General features: G+C 35.6%; 1 protein-coding gene across 13 annotated transcripts in view; it reads left to right on the forward strand.

Moving 5' to 3' along the window:
* The window catches only part of DACH2 (dachshund family transcription factor 2), a 647,423-nt gene extending 637,274 nt beyond the window's left edge, over window positions 1–10,149 (forward strand). For 6 of the 13 annotated variants that reach the window (XM_008989565.4, XM_002763051.6, XM_035288192.3 and 3 more), the window contains one exon: window positions 9,653–10,149. In XM_008989565.4, the coding sequence (XP_008987813.1) occupies window positions 9,653–9,702 (50 nt within the window). In that variant the 3' untranslated portion in view covers window positions 9,703–10,149. Of the gene's footprint in view, window positions 1–5,273 lie in introns of all 13 variants that reach the window. The other 7 variants (XM_035288190.3, XM_035288191.3, XM_078363417.1 and 4 more) reach the window with 3 other exon arrangements.
* Window positions 10,150–16,622: the final 6,473 nt, after the last annotated feature.

The following is a 16,622-nucleotide window of genomic DNA, read 5'->3' on the forward strand; positions in this document are numbered from 1 at the left end:
CCTGATGGATAAAAGTCCCCTGCGGAATACCTGTCAGACCATAGTACATATTATATTTCTAGTTTTTGCTTAGGAGGATGTGAAGAGCTTGCATTAATTACTTAATCATTTAGGGCCTGGTTATCATGGAGTGGTTTGCACCACACACTTGCATTGTTAACAAAATTATTTTCAGTGACCACAGGACTGTCATGCTAATTATGACGGTAACATATAATCTCATATACAGATCAAAGACTTGCAATTTCAGCTTCATCTTATATAACAGATCAAATTGCAGTGATAGCAAATAGTTGTTCTGCTAGTCAGCATGTTGAATGTACAGGAGTAATTCACTAATTAATGGGTGTTTTTTACTATAACCTAGGAAGGGCTGCTCAAATTAATTCTGATAACTGCTTGACCAGTTACTTTATGCTGCATCCTCTTTACATATACAATACAGTTTTTTAAGCTTAAGATTCACCATACATCAACCCCAACCTTTTGCAACCTGAAGAACATGCAAAAGGAAAAACATTTTCCTGATTAAAAGATTACGTCGAGTTTTATTTTTTTGCTTCTACATTTGTGTTTCAAAAACTAAAACAAACAGCATTTTAATAGAAGACTGTAGTCATATGCCATCATTTTCATAGTACCTAAAAAATTAGAATAACTATATTGCTGCCGCATGATTCTGTGGTGGTTCTTTTCCAAGATACTTATCGTTCTAAGAATGAGGAATTCATAGCCTAAAATTGGAATAGTGAAAAAAGGCACAACTTATTATATGTATAGCATGGTGTGCTTTGTGTCATCCTTCACATAATATTCTCTCAGAGGATTATTTCTGAGAGGTAGTTTGGGAAGGTGTGATTAACCTCTATTTTATAAGTATGGAGATAACCTAAGTTAATTTGCTTGTCATTGACACTGGGAACTAATATACAGGACTCTTAACTCCCTCACTCATTTATCTCACTATGCATCACAATCAATGCATTCCTGTAAAAATCTCACATAGCTAGCTAGTTAGGCTATGTAACAAGACTGTAGTATTATCCCATGCAAAACAGTGCATGTGGGTCAGGGAAAGGGCAGAGGCTTCTCTACTTCATAGTTAATTAATCAAAATAGCCTAAACCAGACTATTTATTTTTAAGGCAGACGTGATTATTAAATTAATCACGTCTGCCTTAAAAGTTTGTAAGAGATATTTATAAAATTTAGACAAATATCGTACAACTCCCTTTTCTATTTAAAACTGTGTGGAGCAGCTGAAATAGTAACAGAAATAAACTTTTTTATTCGTGACTAAACTCACTTTGTCCTGTCTGTTAGAGCTAGATGCCAACAGAGCCTCACTTATCTAATTTAACTTTTTGTTTTATTTTATGTTTTGAGATGGAGTTTCACTCTTGTTACCTAGGCTGGAGTGAAGTGGCCTGATCTTGGTTCACTGCAACAACCTCTACCTCTCGAGTTCAAGCAATTCTCCTGCCTCAGACGCCCAAGTAGCTGGGATTACAGGCATGGGCCACCACACCTGGCTAATTTTGAACTTTTAGTAGAGATAGAGTTTCACCAGTTGTTCAGGCTGGTCTCTGCCTCCTGACCTCAGGTGATCCACCTGCCTCGGCCTCTCAAAATGCTGAGGTTACAGGCATGAGCCACTGCGCCCGGCCACTTAACTAACTTTAGACTGGGATTCCTTATGTGACATTAGCTAAACATTTTATTTATTTGCTCTACGGAACTTCTTTTTCATTTATCATAGCCACGTAATGTTACCTTTTGTAAATTAAAGTGAATTTAAAGAAAAACATTCTTTTGGATTTTATACACACCTCTTTTAAGGCCCCTAACTTGTTGATCCTTTCAAGTTTACATTTTGCATTTTTTATTATTTGATATTTGAATATTAACATTGGTAATGCTATTGATATTTAATATTTGAAAATTAACATTGGTAATGATCCACATACTTCAGCTAGAATCTACTTTTTTTCAGTAATGCAAATGATTATTGGAGCAACATATCCACCAATTGCTTTATTAAGTTTCAAGAAAGCATCACTATTTTTTTAAATTTATTTATTTTACTTTAGGTGTATACTATATCTGGCATTTCTCCCCATGTTATCCCCTCCCCACCCCCCGCTGTCTCTCCCCAACCCCCCCAACTCCCCCCAATGCATCATTATTTTACAAACATTTCTTTCCTATCTTCCTGTGCTTTCACAAATGTCTAATCGCTCTTGTTTTCATTAAAATAATAAAAATGAATAAATGCAATGTTGATCTCAGCATCTGTGAGCAACCATTTAATAATGAGTGAGGAAAAATCTTCAATAAAGAGAACTAATAAATCCTCAAATGTTACAATTCCCTGCCAACTGCCTTTCAACCTTCTATGGGAAATTTTGGATGTCGTCATTTTTAGCATTGTACAAATTAACATTTGTTTATCCATTACTTCCATTTTTCACTTTCCTCCATAGTTTGATTTATTTAACATCGACTGTTTTAGTGTTCTATAAGTTTAGCAATCAAATGTAGCAGTTAAAAGTTATTTAAAAAGAGAACTTAATTATACTTTAAAACATTACCTTAAAATATTTCCAATATGCATCCTATTCAAAAATCAGTTAGTCCATTAAGAAAAATTTTGTGGCCAGGCACAGTGGCTCATGCCCGTAATCCCAGCACTTTGGGAGGCCGAGGCAGGTGGATTGCCTAAGGTCAGTAGTTCAAGACCAGCCTGGCTAACCTGGTGAAACTCCATCTCTACTAAAAATACAAAAAATAGTCGGGCGTGGTGGTGCATGCCTGTAGTCCCAGCTACTTGGGAGGTTGAGGCAGGAGAATCGCTTGAACCAGGTGGGAGGAGGTTGCAATGAGCCAAGATGGCGCCATTGCACTCCAGCCTGGGCAATGGAGCAAGACTCTGTCTCAGAAAAAATAAAAAGAAGAAGAAGAAACATTTTTATAACTTTTATGCTTATGAAAAGTGGGGGGACTTGATTTCAGATTATTTAGAGAAATGGCATAGAAACATAATCAGCACTTTTCACTGTAGCATTATTCACAACAAGAAAATAATGAAAGAAGCTGGCATTCCAGATGTGCCATCTGTACGTGTGGAGTGGCTCCTGACATAGTGTTTCATACACGTTAGCTTTCATTTATTATCCTCTCCCTTCCTCTCTCTTCTTAGATGAAAAATAGAATTTAAGTACTTCTAAAGCTCTTCATGTGACCCAACAGTTGCAGATCTCTGTACTGGACACGTGCACTTCTATTACCATTTTATAACCAGTATGTGAGAGGCACGATGAAGTGGCAGAAAGAGCAGAATTTCTCAGTTACTAACTCGCTAACTCAGTTACTAACCTTGAGAAATCATTTAACTTTTGTCTGCTTTAATTTTAGTAAAATAGTTATAATATTACATAATATTCCTCATCAATAAGTTAGATACATACTACCTGATAAATATGACAAGTACAAGATATCATTATTACTATGCCCTATAAAATACACACAAATTTGATTTTGTGTTCTCTAATGTTGATTTCAGTAGGAGTGAACTCTTTGGTCTATAAGTGATGCATAAAACTTCCTCTAAAAAATGTGCTTTCCCATAGAAAGTTATGGTAATTATATCTCTACATTTTATCCCCATGTGTGAGCAAAAGGGCATTTATGCTTCCTTTTTCTAGTATGTTTTCTAAGAACTAGAGATTCAATAAAGGGGAAGGGGTGTATTCAATAATTATTTCACAAAACCAGGTTGAGTTACAAGTGAGTAAGAGTTTGATACTCCATAATGATACCATTTGCACACACAAAATCTGACCTATTGACCTATCCTGGTCTTCGTGTTGATTAAATTGTAAGTCGGATATTGTTTAGGGCTAATGAGAACAAATGGTTACTATTTTCATGAAACCTGTTTTTAACAAATATGCCATGTTCTAAACCAAGCACCAGAATCTTCTGAAAAAAGTGACTCCAAAATAGTTATCCTCTCTAGACAAATAGTAATCAAACACTATAATATAGCTTCCCCTTGCTTACAATTGTCTGCTTTTCCAACTTTCAAATTAGTAACTCATATTTATACTACTGCAATAATAACCAACTGGAAACCAACCTATCCTCACTACTGTCACTTCTTTGATTTGAGAACATCATGTGCTGAACATATTTCCACAACTAAAGTTGAGTTTCTACAATTAATTCTACATTTAATTAGTATTGAATCTAAGATTGAAGAGGAAAACAAGGGGAGCATTAAGTAGCACATTATTATGTTTCTATCTTATTCAAGCTAGGAAAACATGACCTTCAAGAGGTGATCTTACTTGCTGCTAAATAATATAGTGCCTATTCGCAAATCAGAACTACAGCACTAATTAAGCAACACAAAGAAAACATAGAACTTACTTCTTAGCTGAATAACTCATTAGAAAATATTGCCATTGGTTCAAGTGTAGCTTAGCTGCCTCAAAAGAAAGATTTGATAGCCTTTAGTATACCTGTGTGAATTCTATTAGTTCATATTGCAGTCCCATTGTTTACAGAGGTAAACAAGTGGTAAGGAGACACTTGGAAACAAACATGAACCTTGGATAGGAAATATCACGAATGCATTTTATTATAAATATAAACATTATAGACACAGTTCTTGGCAGTTTTTTTGAAAAATAAAAAGTGAGCAATTACTTTCAAATAACCATTCTGTCAGGGAAGGAAATCTCAGACTGAGGGAACATTATAGTCATTAGCAAACATTTTACTCACAAAAAAACAGTATAGGTCTTTACTCATGTTTTAGACTGTGGAGGAAAAAACAATTCCTAAATGCCATGCTTATGAAGCTAGTTATGCATTTTGCTGCAGGTTGTAAAGCAGAAGAACATGCACAAGGGGCTCATAAGTATATTTTAGAGTTAGGGAATATCACTTACGCCATATTTATATTGTCAATATCACACCTAGAGAATAAGATTAAGCTTTAAACTACTGTATATCTATGGTTTTGCTCACCTTTGTATAATTTCATTTTTAATAAAATAAGACTCATCTAAATGAATATTTGATTAAGGGATAAACCTAATAAAGTCATACATTAATTGCAGAAAGATTTCTTCAAATCTTGAACATATATAGCACAGTGATATACTATAAAGTGAGTTTGTGGTTTTCAGTGAAGTGCATTGAGTAGATTTTGAATTTTCTTTGTTGGAATGAAATTTTGACCAGGTCTTATTGTTTTTTCTGTGCAGCCTGAACACTGATGCCGGAACTCCATCTGATCATAGGCACGAATAGGGTGCTGTAGCAGTTACCTGTTTATCTAGTGTTGTAAATTTTTTAGAATTCATACCCACATTCTTAAAATATGGAACCTTTAATTACTGTGTGTTCATTACTGATAAATAGAACCTTACACATACAGGAAAAATGTCCTAGAGAATGGGCTTCACAGGTTTTTAGGGGATAGTCATAATAATGACTGAATATACTTTACACTTCTTTAACCTCTTTCTTTCAAGGAGTTCATAGTGCTTCAAAAACAGTATCACATTAATTCACACAGAATCCTAGTGGGGTAAGTAGGTGGAAGAATTTTTAAGACAGAGAAAATGCTATTTCTAAATGGTGTGAGACAAATTAAAATGCAGACACACCTACTTTAATCTGCAATTACTGTGAAATAACTTCTTGTTTGACCTGGTATATAACAGGAATTATATCAGGTGGTAAATTATTTGTGCAAATGATCAATATTTGTTATCACTGCTTTGGAGCTCTCATTTATAAAAGAAACAGCTGGCTTGCAGTGTTATCTAAGAAAATATAGGGAGCTCTAGTTTTTAGATTTTAACACACCCGGTTTTTCCTTTGAACTGTCGGGGATGGACCAAGTCATTTAATCCCTTTCTACCAGCACATTTCTTACTTGTAAAGAACACAATGATAAAAACAAATACCCAAGCTGTGAAAAATACCCCTTTACTGCTTTCTTCTCTCCTCCCGTCCCCAATCTTGCTTCCTCTTTATTAAGCTATTAACAAGCAAATAGAATGAAAAATATGTAGGCATAAGAAAAGAGAAAGACAGATGAGTCAGTCACATTATCGATATATTTTACACTGTTCACTCTCTGTTCTAGACATAGCCAGATTCCTAACATGTTCAAATGATTTGGAACAAATGGGTCATTTGGCTTGCATTGCCCAGGAAATGACCTAAAATATTTTTAACAGTTTACTTAGAGGAGATCTGGCCATTGGCTGGGGGTAGATACCTGTTATCATCATTTTGATGCCTATTAAAAATCTAATAGAGCAACATTCCAAGATGTTATATGGTACTCTAATGATCAAAAATATTTAATGCCCCTTCTAAAGGGCCCTCCTTACACCAAGCAAAATTTAAACCATTGTGTTGTTTTTACGTCTGCCCTGGCATTAAGTTCTGATGTGCCAGAAGCACCATACATCTTATGCAAAAAACCAACTGAGATTTTATCCATTTTCTAATAAGGGGTTCCCCATGGTAGCACATGCAATTTCTGCTGGAATGGCCACCCACCCTAAATACTTTAAAATATTACATTAATTCATATCGATGTGACATTTCAGTACTTCCATGCTCTGAAGGAATGTGCTCTAAAGCATAGGCATTTGGATTCTGGTATTCTTCATGGTCTGCAGATGGTCTGCTCATATAGAGTAGGTGTACTGTTTAGCTCAATTAGAAATAAGTCATGGAGAAGGATCGAGGCAAGTCAGATCAAAACTTTTATTAATATTAAATATCTGAAATAAATAACAAGGAGAGGTGAAATACAATATCCCTAAAAATACAATATCCAAGAAAGTCTCATCATTATGTAATCAAATAGCATATATTGGAATACATAGGACATTAAGTAGAATTTTCAAATTAACAAAGTCACTTAAAAATAAACTAGTGTCTTTTTTTTAAATAAATAGATATGTTTAACTTACTTTGTTTGAACTATGAGGACACCTTATGTGTATTTTTTTTCTGGCCTTTTCCCGTATGTCTGCCTTGTTTATGACGCATGAGTTTAGCTATTATAGCTCATAGGCTTAAGATATATACCACAGAGAGCAAGTCTCAATTGACTTGAGTTTGGAGCAGCTAGTTGTGGCCCAGTAAAAATAAATCAACTGATTAGGAGAGGTTCCTCTCCTGTATGGAATGTCCACGCTGACCTTCTGTGCCATGGCATATGCCCATGTCAGGCAATGCTGTGCTAAGGGAAGGATTGCATGGGCCTATGTTTTTATTTTTAAAATGGTCACATTTCTATGTATCAAATTCACCTTTTTACCTATCTGATAAATCCCAAAGCAATTAACTCAGCTCTCCCCAAATGTCAGTGAATGTCTCTTTTTTTAAGTTTTCAAACTCCCTAACATTCCCCTGGAGAGACTTTGTTAGTTTTTCTTCCCGATCTTTAATCTTATTGACATCCAGAGTTCATATCAGATCATCTCTGTTTGGAGCTCAACAACAAACCCTTTTAAAAACATGAAACATTCCGTTAACTAATTAGCTGTTTCCTGTTCCTAATGAAGTCAGCACACTGGGTCTGGATTAAAATTCAGCTACTACTCTTCTCTGTTTATGGTTCCAGATGTTTTTGTTTTATCTGGGAGATTACTTTGACAGCTACTACTAAGTGATAAATCACTCATATTATCGCTGAAATGCATTTTGAAATTGAAATGTGGCAAACTTTGAGATTGCTCCAAGGATCAGTGTCAGTTAGCAGTTCATTACTGGCATCTTCCTTATGATCATTCAGTATTGGCACATATAAAACAGTAACCAAATATATGTCAATATTATACAGCATGCTACGCAGAGGTCTATTTTGCTACTGTCCTCAGAATTGGGAGAAAAAGTTTACTACCATGAAATCTCAGTTTATTGTATTCTGGGTAGAAAAGTTGATCACTTAATATTGTTTTCTTTTTGCTAGCCTGCTTTTTCTTTCAATTTTTGAGCAGCTGTGGAAGCTATTCCTAATAGGCCTTGTAAGCAGACACACAAAGAAGGATGTGGGCAAATATTTCTGTCTCTTAATACAGGCAAGAATTAAACATAACAAAAGTAGAAAATTTTCAGAAACTGCATTTTTCTAAAGGACAAATGGTGATTGTCTTTTGCTATTTGTTGCTGAGTTTATGTACCCTTTTTAAGGGGGTAGAGTGTGTTTTTGCCATTGCTTTCCACTTTGTAATGTTCACAACTTGTGTTGCATGATTTAAGCTTTAGCTATATTGTATAAATTTCAATCCTGGTGAAATGACTGTCGTTTCATGTTGAAGAGCTTTCCTTTGATATTTAGGCTGTGTATACAAAGGATGAGGTAGACTGGAGGACTGAGGAAATATTTGGTCAATTCATCAGAGTAAATATTCTCAGACTCCCTAAGGAGTTGGAACAATTACCAGTGATCCAAAAATTCAGGCTTGGTTTTCTTCTGGTTCCTGGAAAAGTTGAGGTGAATTCCATGAGCCCCTTTGGAAACTGTCTGGTTGCCCTTTGATGAAGTCCAACCCTCCATGAGTCTGAGTAACCCAGATCCCAAATATTTTATTCTTCTATTACCTTACTACATCTTTATTTTGGGTTCTGATATATAATCTAGAAAATTTCACTACTCACCATGATACCTTATACACAGAAAGGATACAGATTTTAAAGATATTATACACAAGGTTAAAAAAGAGTTACTTTCCTCCTAACAAGCTTTGACCAGATTGACTTAATATTTTAGATTAGGCATATTAGTCCAACAATGATAATGTACTCTCCATTATAAGTAAAAATAAAACACTTGACTCAGAAACATGGACTTTAAGTATTTCTCAAGCACAGGTAATGGATTTGTACTGATTCATCCACATTTCTTTTCCTACTTTGTAACCAAAAGCCAATCTTTGTGATGCATCTAGATAAAGACTCGGGTTATAAGCCATTGTTAAGCAAAATAGCAAGGTTTGACAAAAAGAAGTAGAATAGATTTTTTTTAAATGTCCAACAATAACTTTAACGATCTCAAATTAAATATTATCTTACTCTATGAAGGCATGAGCTCTTTTAATTACCATCATTTAGAGGGATACTGGTTTGATAAAACACTGTAGCTAAAATGATAATCAGAACTAGTCTCCCTTCATGCAGTATACACAGTCTCAGGGTCAACTTGGGGAGAGGAAATTCTAAATGTACAAAAGCTGTTATTATCTTAAATCATAACCAGATACGATTTTCCCCCTATTTTGATAGACCATAGGGATGGCATTTCAGATGCACCATTATATACAGGAAGAAAAAATAACATAGATTATTACAGATACTATAATATAGTTCATGAAGAGGCTTTATCAGTCTTCAATGTCTCCAGTGCTGTGGAAAGAAGAACAGAAGCTATAGCATGACATTTGAAGGATCTTTTAAATTTGAAGCATGCAAATATAGAAATGTTAAGTTTTTCCATCACTAAATTGAGCCTGTTACATCAGATTATTTTAGGTTCCTGAAAATAGATATTTAATATTTGTAAGCACGTATCAGAATTATTCTTCATAAGAACTAACGTGTTTTCTTTTTTTTAAAGGAGGTAACTATTACTGTTTAGAAATGGCACAACAGTTTTATTCAGCCTGAAAGGTCCTCGCTGGCTTTACATAGATGAAGATGCTTGTGATTCCAGTTTATCTCTGAAACTATTCAACATGGAGTTATTTCAATTGTGTTTATCAGCAAAGCTTTGTTTACTGAAGCAGCTATTTAATGTATGTTACGTTAAAAAGAAAGGAACACTTGTACATTTTAAAAGCAATGATGTAAACTTTGTCCTTGCATTACTGACCAGTTTGAAAATATGAGCTAAATCCTAATGGTTAAAGTAACTTGATCATATCTGATGCTTTTCTATGCTCATTTCAACTTGGCTTTTTGTCTTTTAAATGAAAAAAATGAAGTAGTGTGTTAGAGACTAGAAACTTATATGTATGGTTTCCCTGTTCTACTATACATTACATTAAAGTACACCTTCTTTGTTAAAAATGTACTTGCTAAACTTCAGCTTAAATAAAAACGTTTTGACTTTAACTCATTGTCACTGAGTGTTTTTATTTATCTATTTGTTTATGAAATTGCCAACTGCAGTCATTGAAATATATAGTAGAGTCAGTACAAATTAAAATACAGGAACTAGGAAGATGTTTGCAAATCTTCCTCTAATTTTGTTATGTTCAAGCAAATATGAACCCACATCTCATTTCAGTTCATCTGTTTTAGCAGGCTGATATTCCTGTCTTCAACTGTTCTGTTGTTTCACACTGCATTGCTTTTTCCTAGCTATATGTGCTTAGTGAACCTGCTCCCAAGAGGAAGGGTTACACTGGGAAGCAGGAAAAATGGGTAAACCAAGAACTAGAAAAAATTTTCTGAGTATCTGTTATTGTCAAAAGTTTATTCTAGAGCCAACTACAGTAAAGAGCAAACAAAAATGGAAGGGGTATATATCTTCTCTAGCCCCCCAAAATATCAGGTCTTTTTGTACATCCAAGTGTCCATCATAGTGTAGTGAAAAACCGAAGATGGTTATAGCGCTGCCCTCCAGTTCGTTTAATCTGTGCTCTTACTGTCTCTTGGTTCACTTCCAGTAAAATCCTGGAGCTCACTCAAATTCTGGTTGGCTCAAGAACCTCTCAATTTTTCCTATGAAGTGGCAGTGACACTCCCACTCCTTGCCTATCTTTTGAAATGTATCGTATCTCACAGTATTGTAGCTGGTCACCCAATGACTATAGGTCTTCTAATTTGGAACCATGTGGGTACATCCACAGATGTTTCTTACTATCACCTCCACACCATCCTTGTTTATGAAACTCTTGAGAGTTCTAACAAGACTACCAGCTCTTTCTATGTTGTAAAGGAAAAAGATCCCTAAGGTTTTTGTTTGCTAAGCAGGCCTGCTCTGGTAGCCTACTGTAGCCCCTGCCATGACACACAAAGCAGAGCCCCAGTAGGCAATCATATGATATACAGGCTTGCATTATTTAAAAATTAATGTAACAATCAAGGGAAGTATATGCCACTAGATGCCCTACTCTCAGATGCTGAGGTGCCTAATGCTGCCAGTGAGTTTATCTCACCTGGTAGCAGTTATTTGCACTGGCTTAACATCAGTGGGCAAAATTTGATTTTGAGTTCCATGGATGGTTAGGACTTCTCAGGAAGTGAAAGCAATTGTAGGACTCTTCTGGTTATTTGAAAGCCCCCTTAATTGACCCATCAGAAAAAACTGAAACAGAAAAATATTGGGAGTGAGGCCTACCGAATACCTTCAAGTTTACTGGAATAGGAGTGCTTGCCATTTCAATGCTACCCCTTGCCAACCCTTCTACATCCTCCTCCTCATAACCACCTCCCTCATCCAACAACATAAGAACCTTCACCTTAAGAAAAGGAACTGGGTCAAGGATAGGAATTCCGTCATTGCTGGACAGTGATTTGACTGTATATCAATTCTTTCTCAGCAAATGTTTTCCTCCTAGGGTTGGGAGGATCCGCCTTACATTATTTTCCTTTGCACTCCCTTTGGAGAAAATGTGGTTTATGTTCATCCTGGGAATGTGGCTGTAGGAGTTGGATCAGCTTCATGCAAATTCTAGGGTCTCTGACTTCCTTACATTTACGACTCATGGAGTAGTGGTGAGGGATCACAGCTGCTCCCACCACCAGACATACTCATGACACTGTCATCTATAATTACAATCCTAGTCTGAGTGTCTCCCATACTTTACAAGTCAACTAAACTTTTTGCAGATACAGCTGTTGCTGTTCTTTCCGATGTATGCCATTCACGTATAATGCTATTAATATATAACTGAACCCCTATGTAGTTCTTTATAAAGACCTCTCTTCCCCCAGCAAAACTAGCATTGTGCCTTCTTACTTAGGGATTTCGATGTGGATGATGTTCTAAAAACGATTTAAAACAGAATATAAGATTAGGGAGTGAGTGGGAGGGACTTTAAAGACCATGAAATGTGTAATATATAAAAAGGAGGCAAACAATTATCTACTTGAAGAATTATAGTGCTAAGGAGCTGCTTCCTTTGTTGGCAGTATAAAGATCAAAAATGATATTCACTGAGAATGATGGTTTCCAGATTCATCTATGTTCCTGCAAAGGACATGAACCCATACCTTTTTATGGTTGCATAGAATTCCATGTTGTATATGTGCCACATTTTCTTTATCCAGTCTATCATTGATGGGCATTTGGGTTGGTTCCAAGTCCTTGCTACTGTAAACAGTGCTGCAATGAACATACGTGTGCATGTGTCGTTATAACTGAACGATTTATAGTCCTTTGTGTATATACGCAGTAATGGGATTGCAGGGTCAAATGGAATTTCTATTTCTAGGTCCTTGAGGAATTGCCACAGTCTTCCACAATGGTTGAACATATTTACACTCCCACCAACAGTGTAAAAGTGTTCCTATTTCTCCACATCCTCTCTAGCATCTGTTGTCTCCAGATTTTTTAATGGTCACCATTCTAACTGGCATGAGACGGTATCAGAAAACCAAACACCACATGTTCTCACTCATAAGTATGTGTTGAACAATGAGAACACATGGACACAGGGAGGGGAACACCACACACTGTGGTCTGCTGGGGGGTGAGGGCTGGGGAGAGATAGCAGGGGATGGGTAGATCGGGGAGGGATAACATTAGGAGCAATACCTAATGTAGGTGACAGGGGGATGGAGGCAGCAAACCACCATGGCATGTGTATACCTATGTAGCAATCCTGCAAGATCTGCACGTGTACCCCAGAACTTAAAGTATAATAGAAAATTTAGTGATATTTAACCAAAAATTTACCACTTCAACTTGAACTTGGAGGAAAACTACCCCCATCACACACGTAGCTAAATGACTCCTCATTTAATATTATAGAAATCTGTCAGGTATTACAGGTAAAGTAAATGGAATCAGCATAGTTTTTATTCCTATTTGCATTCATATGCATGCATGTGTGCATGCACACAGAGGATATACTCACAAAACACTCCTGCTTTCCTTTGTCAATGAGCTACTGAAATCAAACCTGGACATTTCTCCAGTTTCACCTAATTCAACTCTCTCTTAAAGCATATGAATAGCTAAATTATGAAATGTAAAGCAAAAGTGAAGTATGAGGATAGCAGGCAATTATTGGGAGGAGTAGTCATCATTTTGAATATAAAATACCCAGATTATAATAATAATTCTGAAGCTCAGCTCTAGTTGTTTAAACTAGAAGTCCCCTCTCCTGACCCCAACTGTGATAAAAGTTTGTTTTTTACACCTCTGTCAATTACCCTATAGTCCTTCACTGAAGTTTTAGGTTTAAACTGAATGATAGTACAACTGAGAACACAAGCATGGAACCCTGTTTTAAGTTCTGATACATTAGAAATACGGGAGGCAGAAGCTCCAGAAAGGCAAATGCACTAATGTTGAAGCTCCTTGATTCAGATATATTTATTAATATCTTTGGAATTATCTATGCCTCATGGACAAGTTCTCTTAGTTATTCAAATAAGAGAGCTGCAATAACCACAAATGGAGTTGAACTCAACTAATAAACAGTTTTGGGCATTACATGATAATTCATTATGCTCTCATGGGGAGAATATTTACTCGTTTTGGATGGTTTTTTTAATGCATGAAACCCATTATCTTTTGTGTAATATTTGTGCTAAAAATTAGGTTAGAGTATGCCTCTTGGTTTGCCACACCATTTGTGAGACTAGCAGTATGTAAAGATCTTAGCAGTTCCAGAACAACGTTAACACACCGAAAAATCTATCTTAATTAGTCAAAGGGGAGCATTAAAATTAAGTATTCTGGTATAATTTAGTGTCTGACATAGAAAGCATACTTTATATGGCAAGAAAATTCTAGTAGAGTTGAGAAAACAGAGTTCACATTATAAACCCTTACAAGTCACTACAAATACTAGATAATTAAATGCCAATATGTATGGTACAGAGATAAAGAAGGAAACACATGTTGTGTGCAAGAACAATTGGTAGGTTTTTTGAAAATTGATTACAGCCCTATTATAACAAGAAGAGTTTTTAGGAAGAGGACAAAGGTAAGAGTTTAGTACCAGCTAAGCCCCAGAGTAAGAAAGTAAAATGGTATGTATTATTCATAGAACAGAAAGCAATCCACTGTAAGCAAGCACAGAATTCTTGTCCAGCTTTAGTAGGAGATAAGATTTGATCATTAAAATGGGGCTTTATTATAGAACACCTTGAGTAGGTAGTAATAAACATATTACTTATTTGGAATATCAATCTAAGAGCAGTGTGGGATGGAGCGATTGGAGAAGGTTCAGGAAGAGAGACAATTATATGTCATAAAATAGCAATCTTATATTATTCTCTACAATTTTTAATTAAAAGGAGAATTTGGTATAATCAAGGATAGTACACATGCTATCAGTTTTCACAGGTGTTCACAATCCTAGCTAACTATGAGAATGTGAGGTGTTCCATGGGTCAGTCAACATACAAAAACTGTTCTTGGCAAAGTTTATTATTTGGATTTAAGCTTCCACAAATATCTGCAAAATTGTAAGCCAAAAATGGAGTTTTATTTGAAATAAAACATTTCATCTGAAGTCTCAGTCAAACTAATTTTTTCAGCTTTAGTAATATAGATCATCCCTGAATTCTAAGTGTCTTTACAAGTGAACATCTTTTATATATGAACTATGGCATCAACTAGGCCTCACCTCCATTTCTACCCGCTAAAATTTCACTCCTTTTACTACTTCTAGATGTAGGGATTTTTGCCACCTTGGGAAGACAACGCCCCACTGAAAGCTTATCCTACTTCTTACCACTTGTACTTCCCTGACCAAGGTAACCCCAAAGTCAGAGCCCCTACAATATTTACAGTCCCATTAAAGTTCTTGCTCCTATCACCCAGCAGATTGAAATGAGGAAGAATAATTCTATCTCCTGCTACTCAGAATGCACTGGTTGCTATATCTTCGGGGTTTAATACAGATCACAGAGTGAGGCAGATTATTTTCCTATGGACAAATTGTTAGCTTTAACAGAGATTTGGGGGTTAAAACACAGATGGTTCTATAGACAAGTGATCCACGGGTATGATTGTATTTTTAGTTGGTTTAAGAAGGTAAACATTATATATGACAAGACTCATATGAAAAACTGTGTGTTTCATTCCATATGATAAGATCAACAATGAAAGTCTTGAACACATTCCATTTGGAGATCGGGGTTGTCTAATAGTGATATCACACATTAGACTTTGAGAGGGAAGAAAAAACATGAGTGAAATTTTCCAATGATGAAAATTATTCTTTTAAAGACTGAAATACTGGGGCTGGTCTCTTTGAGGTAAAAAAAACCAGGCATATATTACACCACATATTCTCTACTTCTGCAACTGCTTAGGTCTGATTTATATATTTTATTTATCATTCAGGATCATAATTATGATTTTTTCTATGAGCTAACATTCTTGGATGTCTATTTTTCGTGCGACTTGATTCCTTTTATAGTTAGCATATAGCTATAGCTTCTGCTGTCTTTGTGACTGCCTCAAATATTGTCCATTCTTTTCTGTCTACTTGTTTGATATTTCCATTCTCTTGTTGGCTAAAAAATCTCCTGACATGAGTTCTTAAACTTATAATATGCCCATTCGTGCAAAGACAGATTTCACCACAATAGAAAATGCATTCATTAATTTCTTCCATTCATCTGTTCCTTCATTCATATAACAAATATTTATTTATTAAGCACTATGCTGAATATTGAATGGATAAAAGTGAACTCTGTCATCAGGGATCTCACAGTCCTTGCAGATAATTACATTGTTTTGCGTGATATCATGGGAGCACAGAAGCAAAACACCTAACTAGAATCTGAGGACTGAAGGAAGCTTCCTGGAGAAAATGACATCTCACTTGCAACTTGAAGGACAAGCAGTTAGCGAGAGGAACAGAAGTTAGGCCACCTTCATGTAAATATACAATTTACTTCGAGAAAAAAATGCCTCCTTTATTCCCCTAAAGTTCTTTCATCTTTAACATCATGGAACTCCAGGAAGAAATAAACCTAAAGTCTCCTTTTACATCTTTTTTCCCCTAAATTGTCTCTCCTCTGTATCCAATAGTTTGAAGACACAGAAAGAGAGAGTAGAATGGTGGTTACTGGATGCTGGGGGTTGGGGATGTGGATGGAGAAAAGAGAAATGTTGGTCAAAGAGTATAAAGTTTCAGTTATACATTAGGAATAAGTTTTAGTGTGCAATTTCACAGCATTGTGACCATAGTTAATAATGTATATCTCAAAATTGTGAAAATGGTAGATTTTAAATGTCCTCACTGCAAAAACTAAGTAGGTGAGGTGATGGATATGCTAACTAGCTGGATGTAATCATTCCACCATGTATACATATGTGAAAAAAATCACATTGTTTCCTATAAAATGTACAATTATTTCCCATTTAAAGTAAAATAAAATAAAAAATAAACGTG

The sequence above is a fragment of the Callithrix jacchus genome, chromosome X, assembly GCF_049354715.1.
Source record: "Callithrix jacchus isolate 240 chromosome X, calJac240_pri, whole genome shotgun sequence".
Lineage (NCBI taxonomy): Eukaryota > Metazoa > Chordata > Mammalia > Primates > Cebidae > Callithrix > Callithrix jacchus.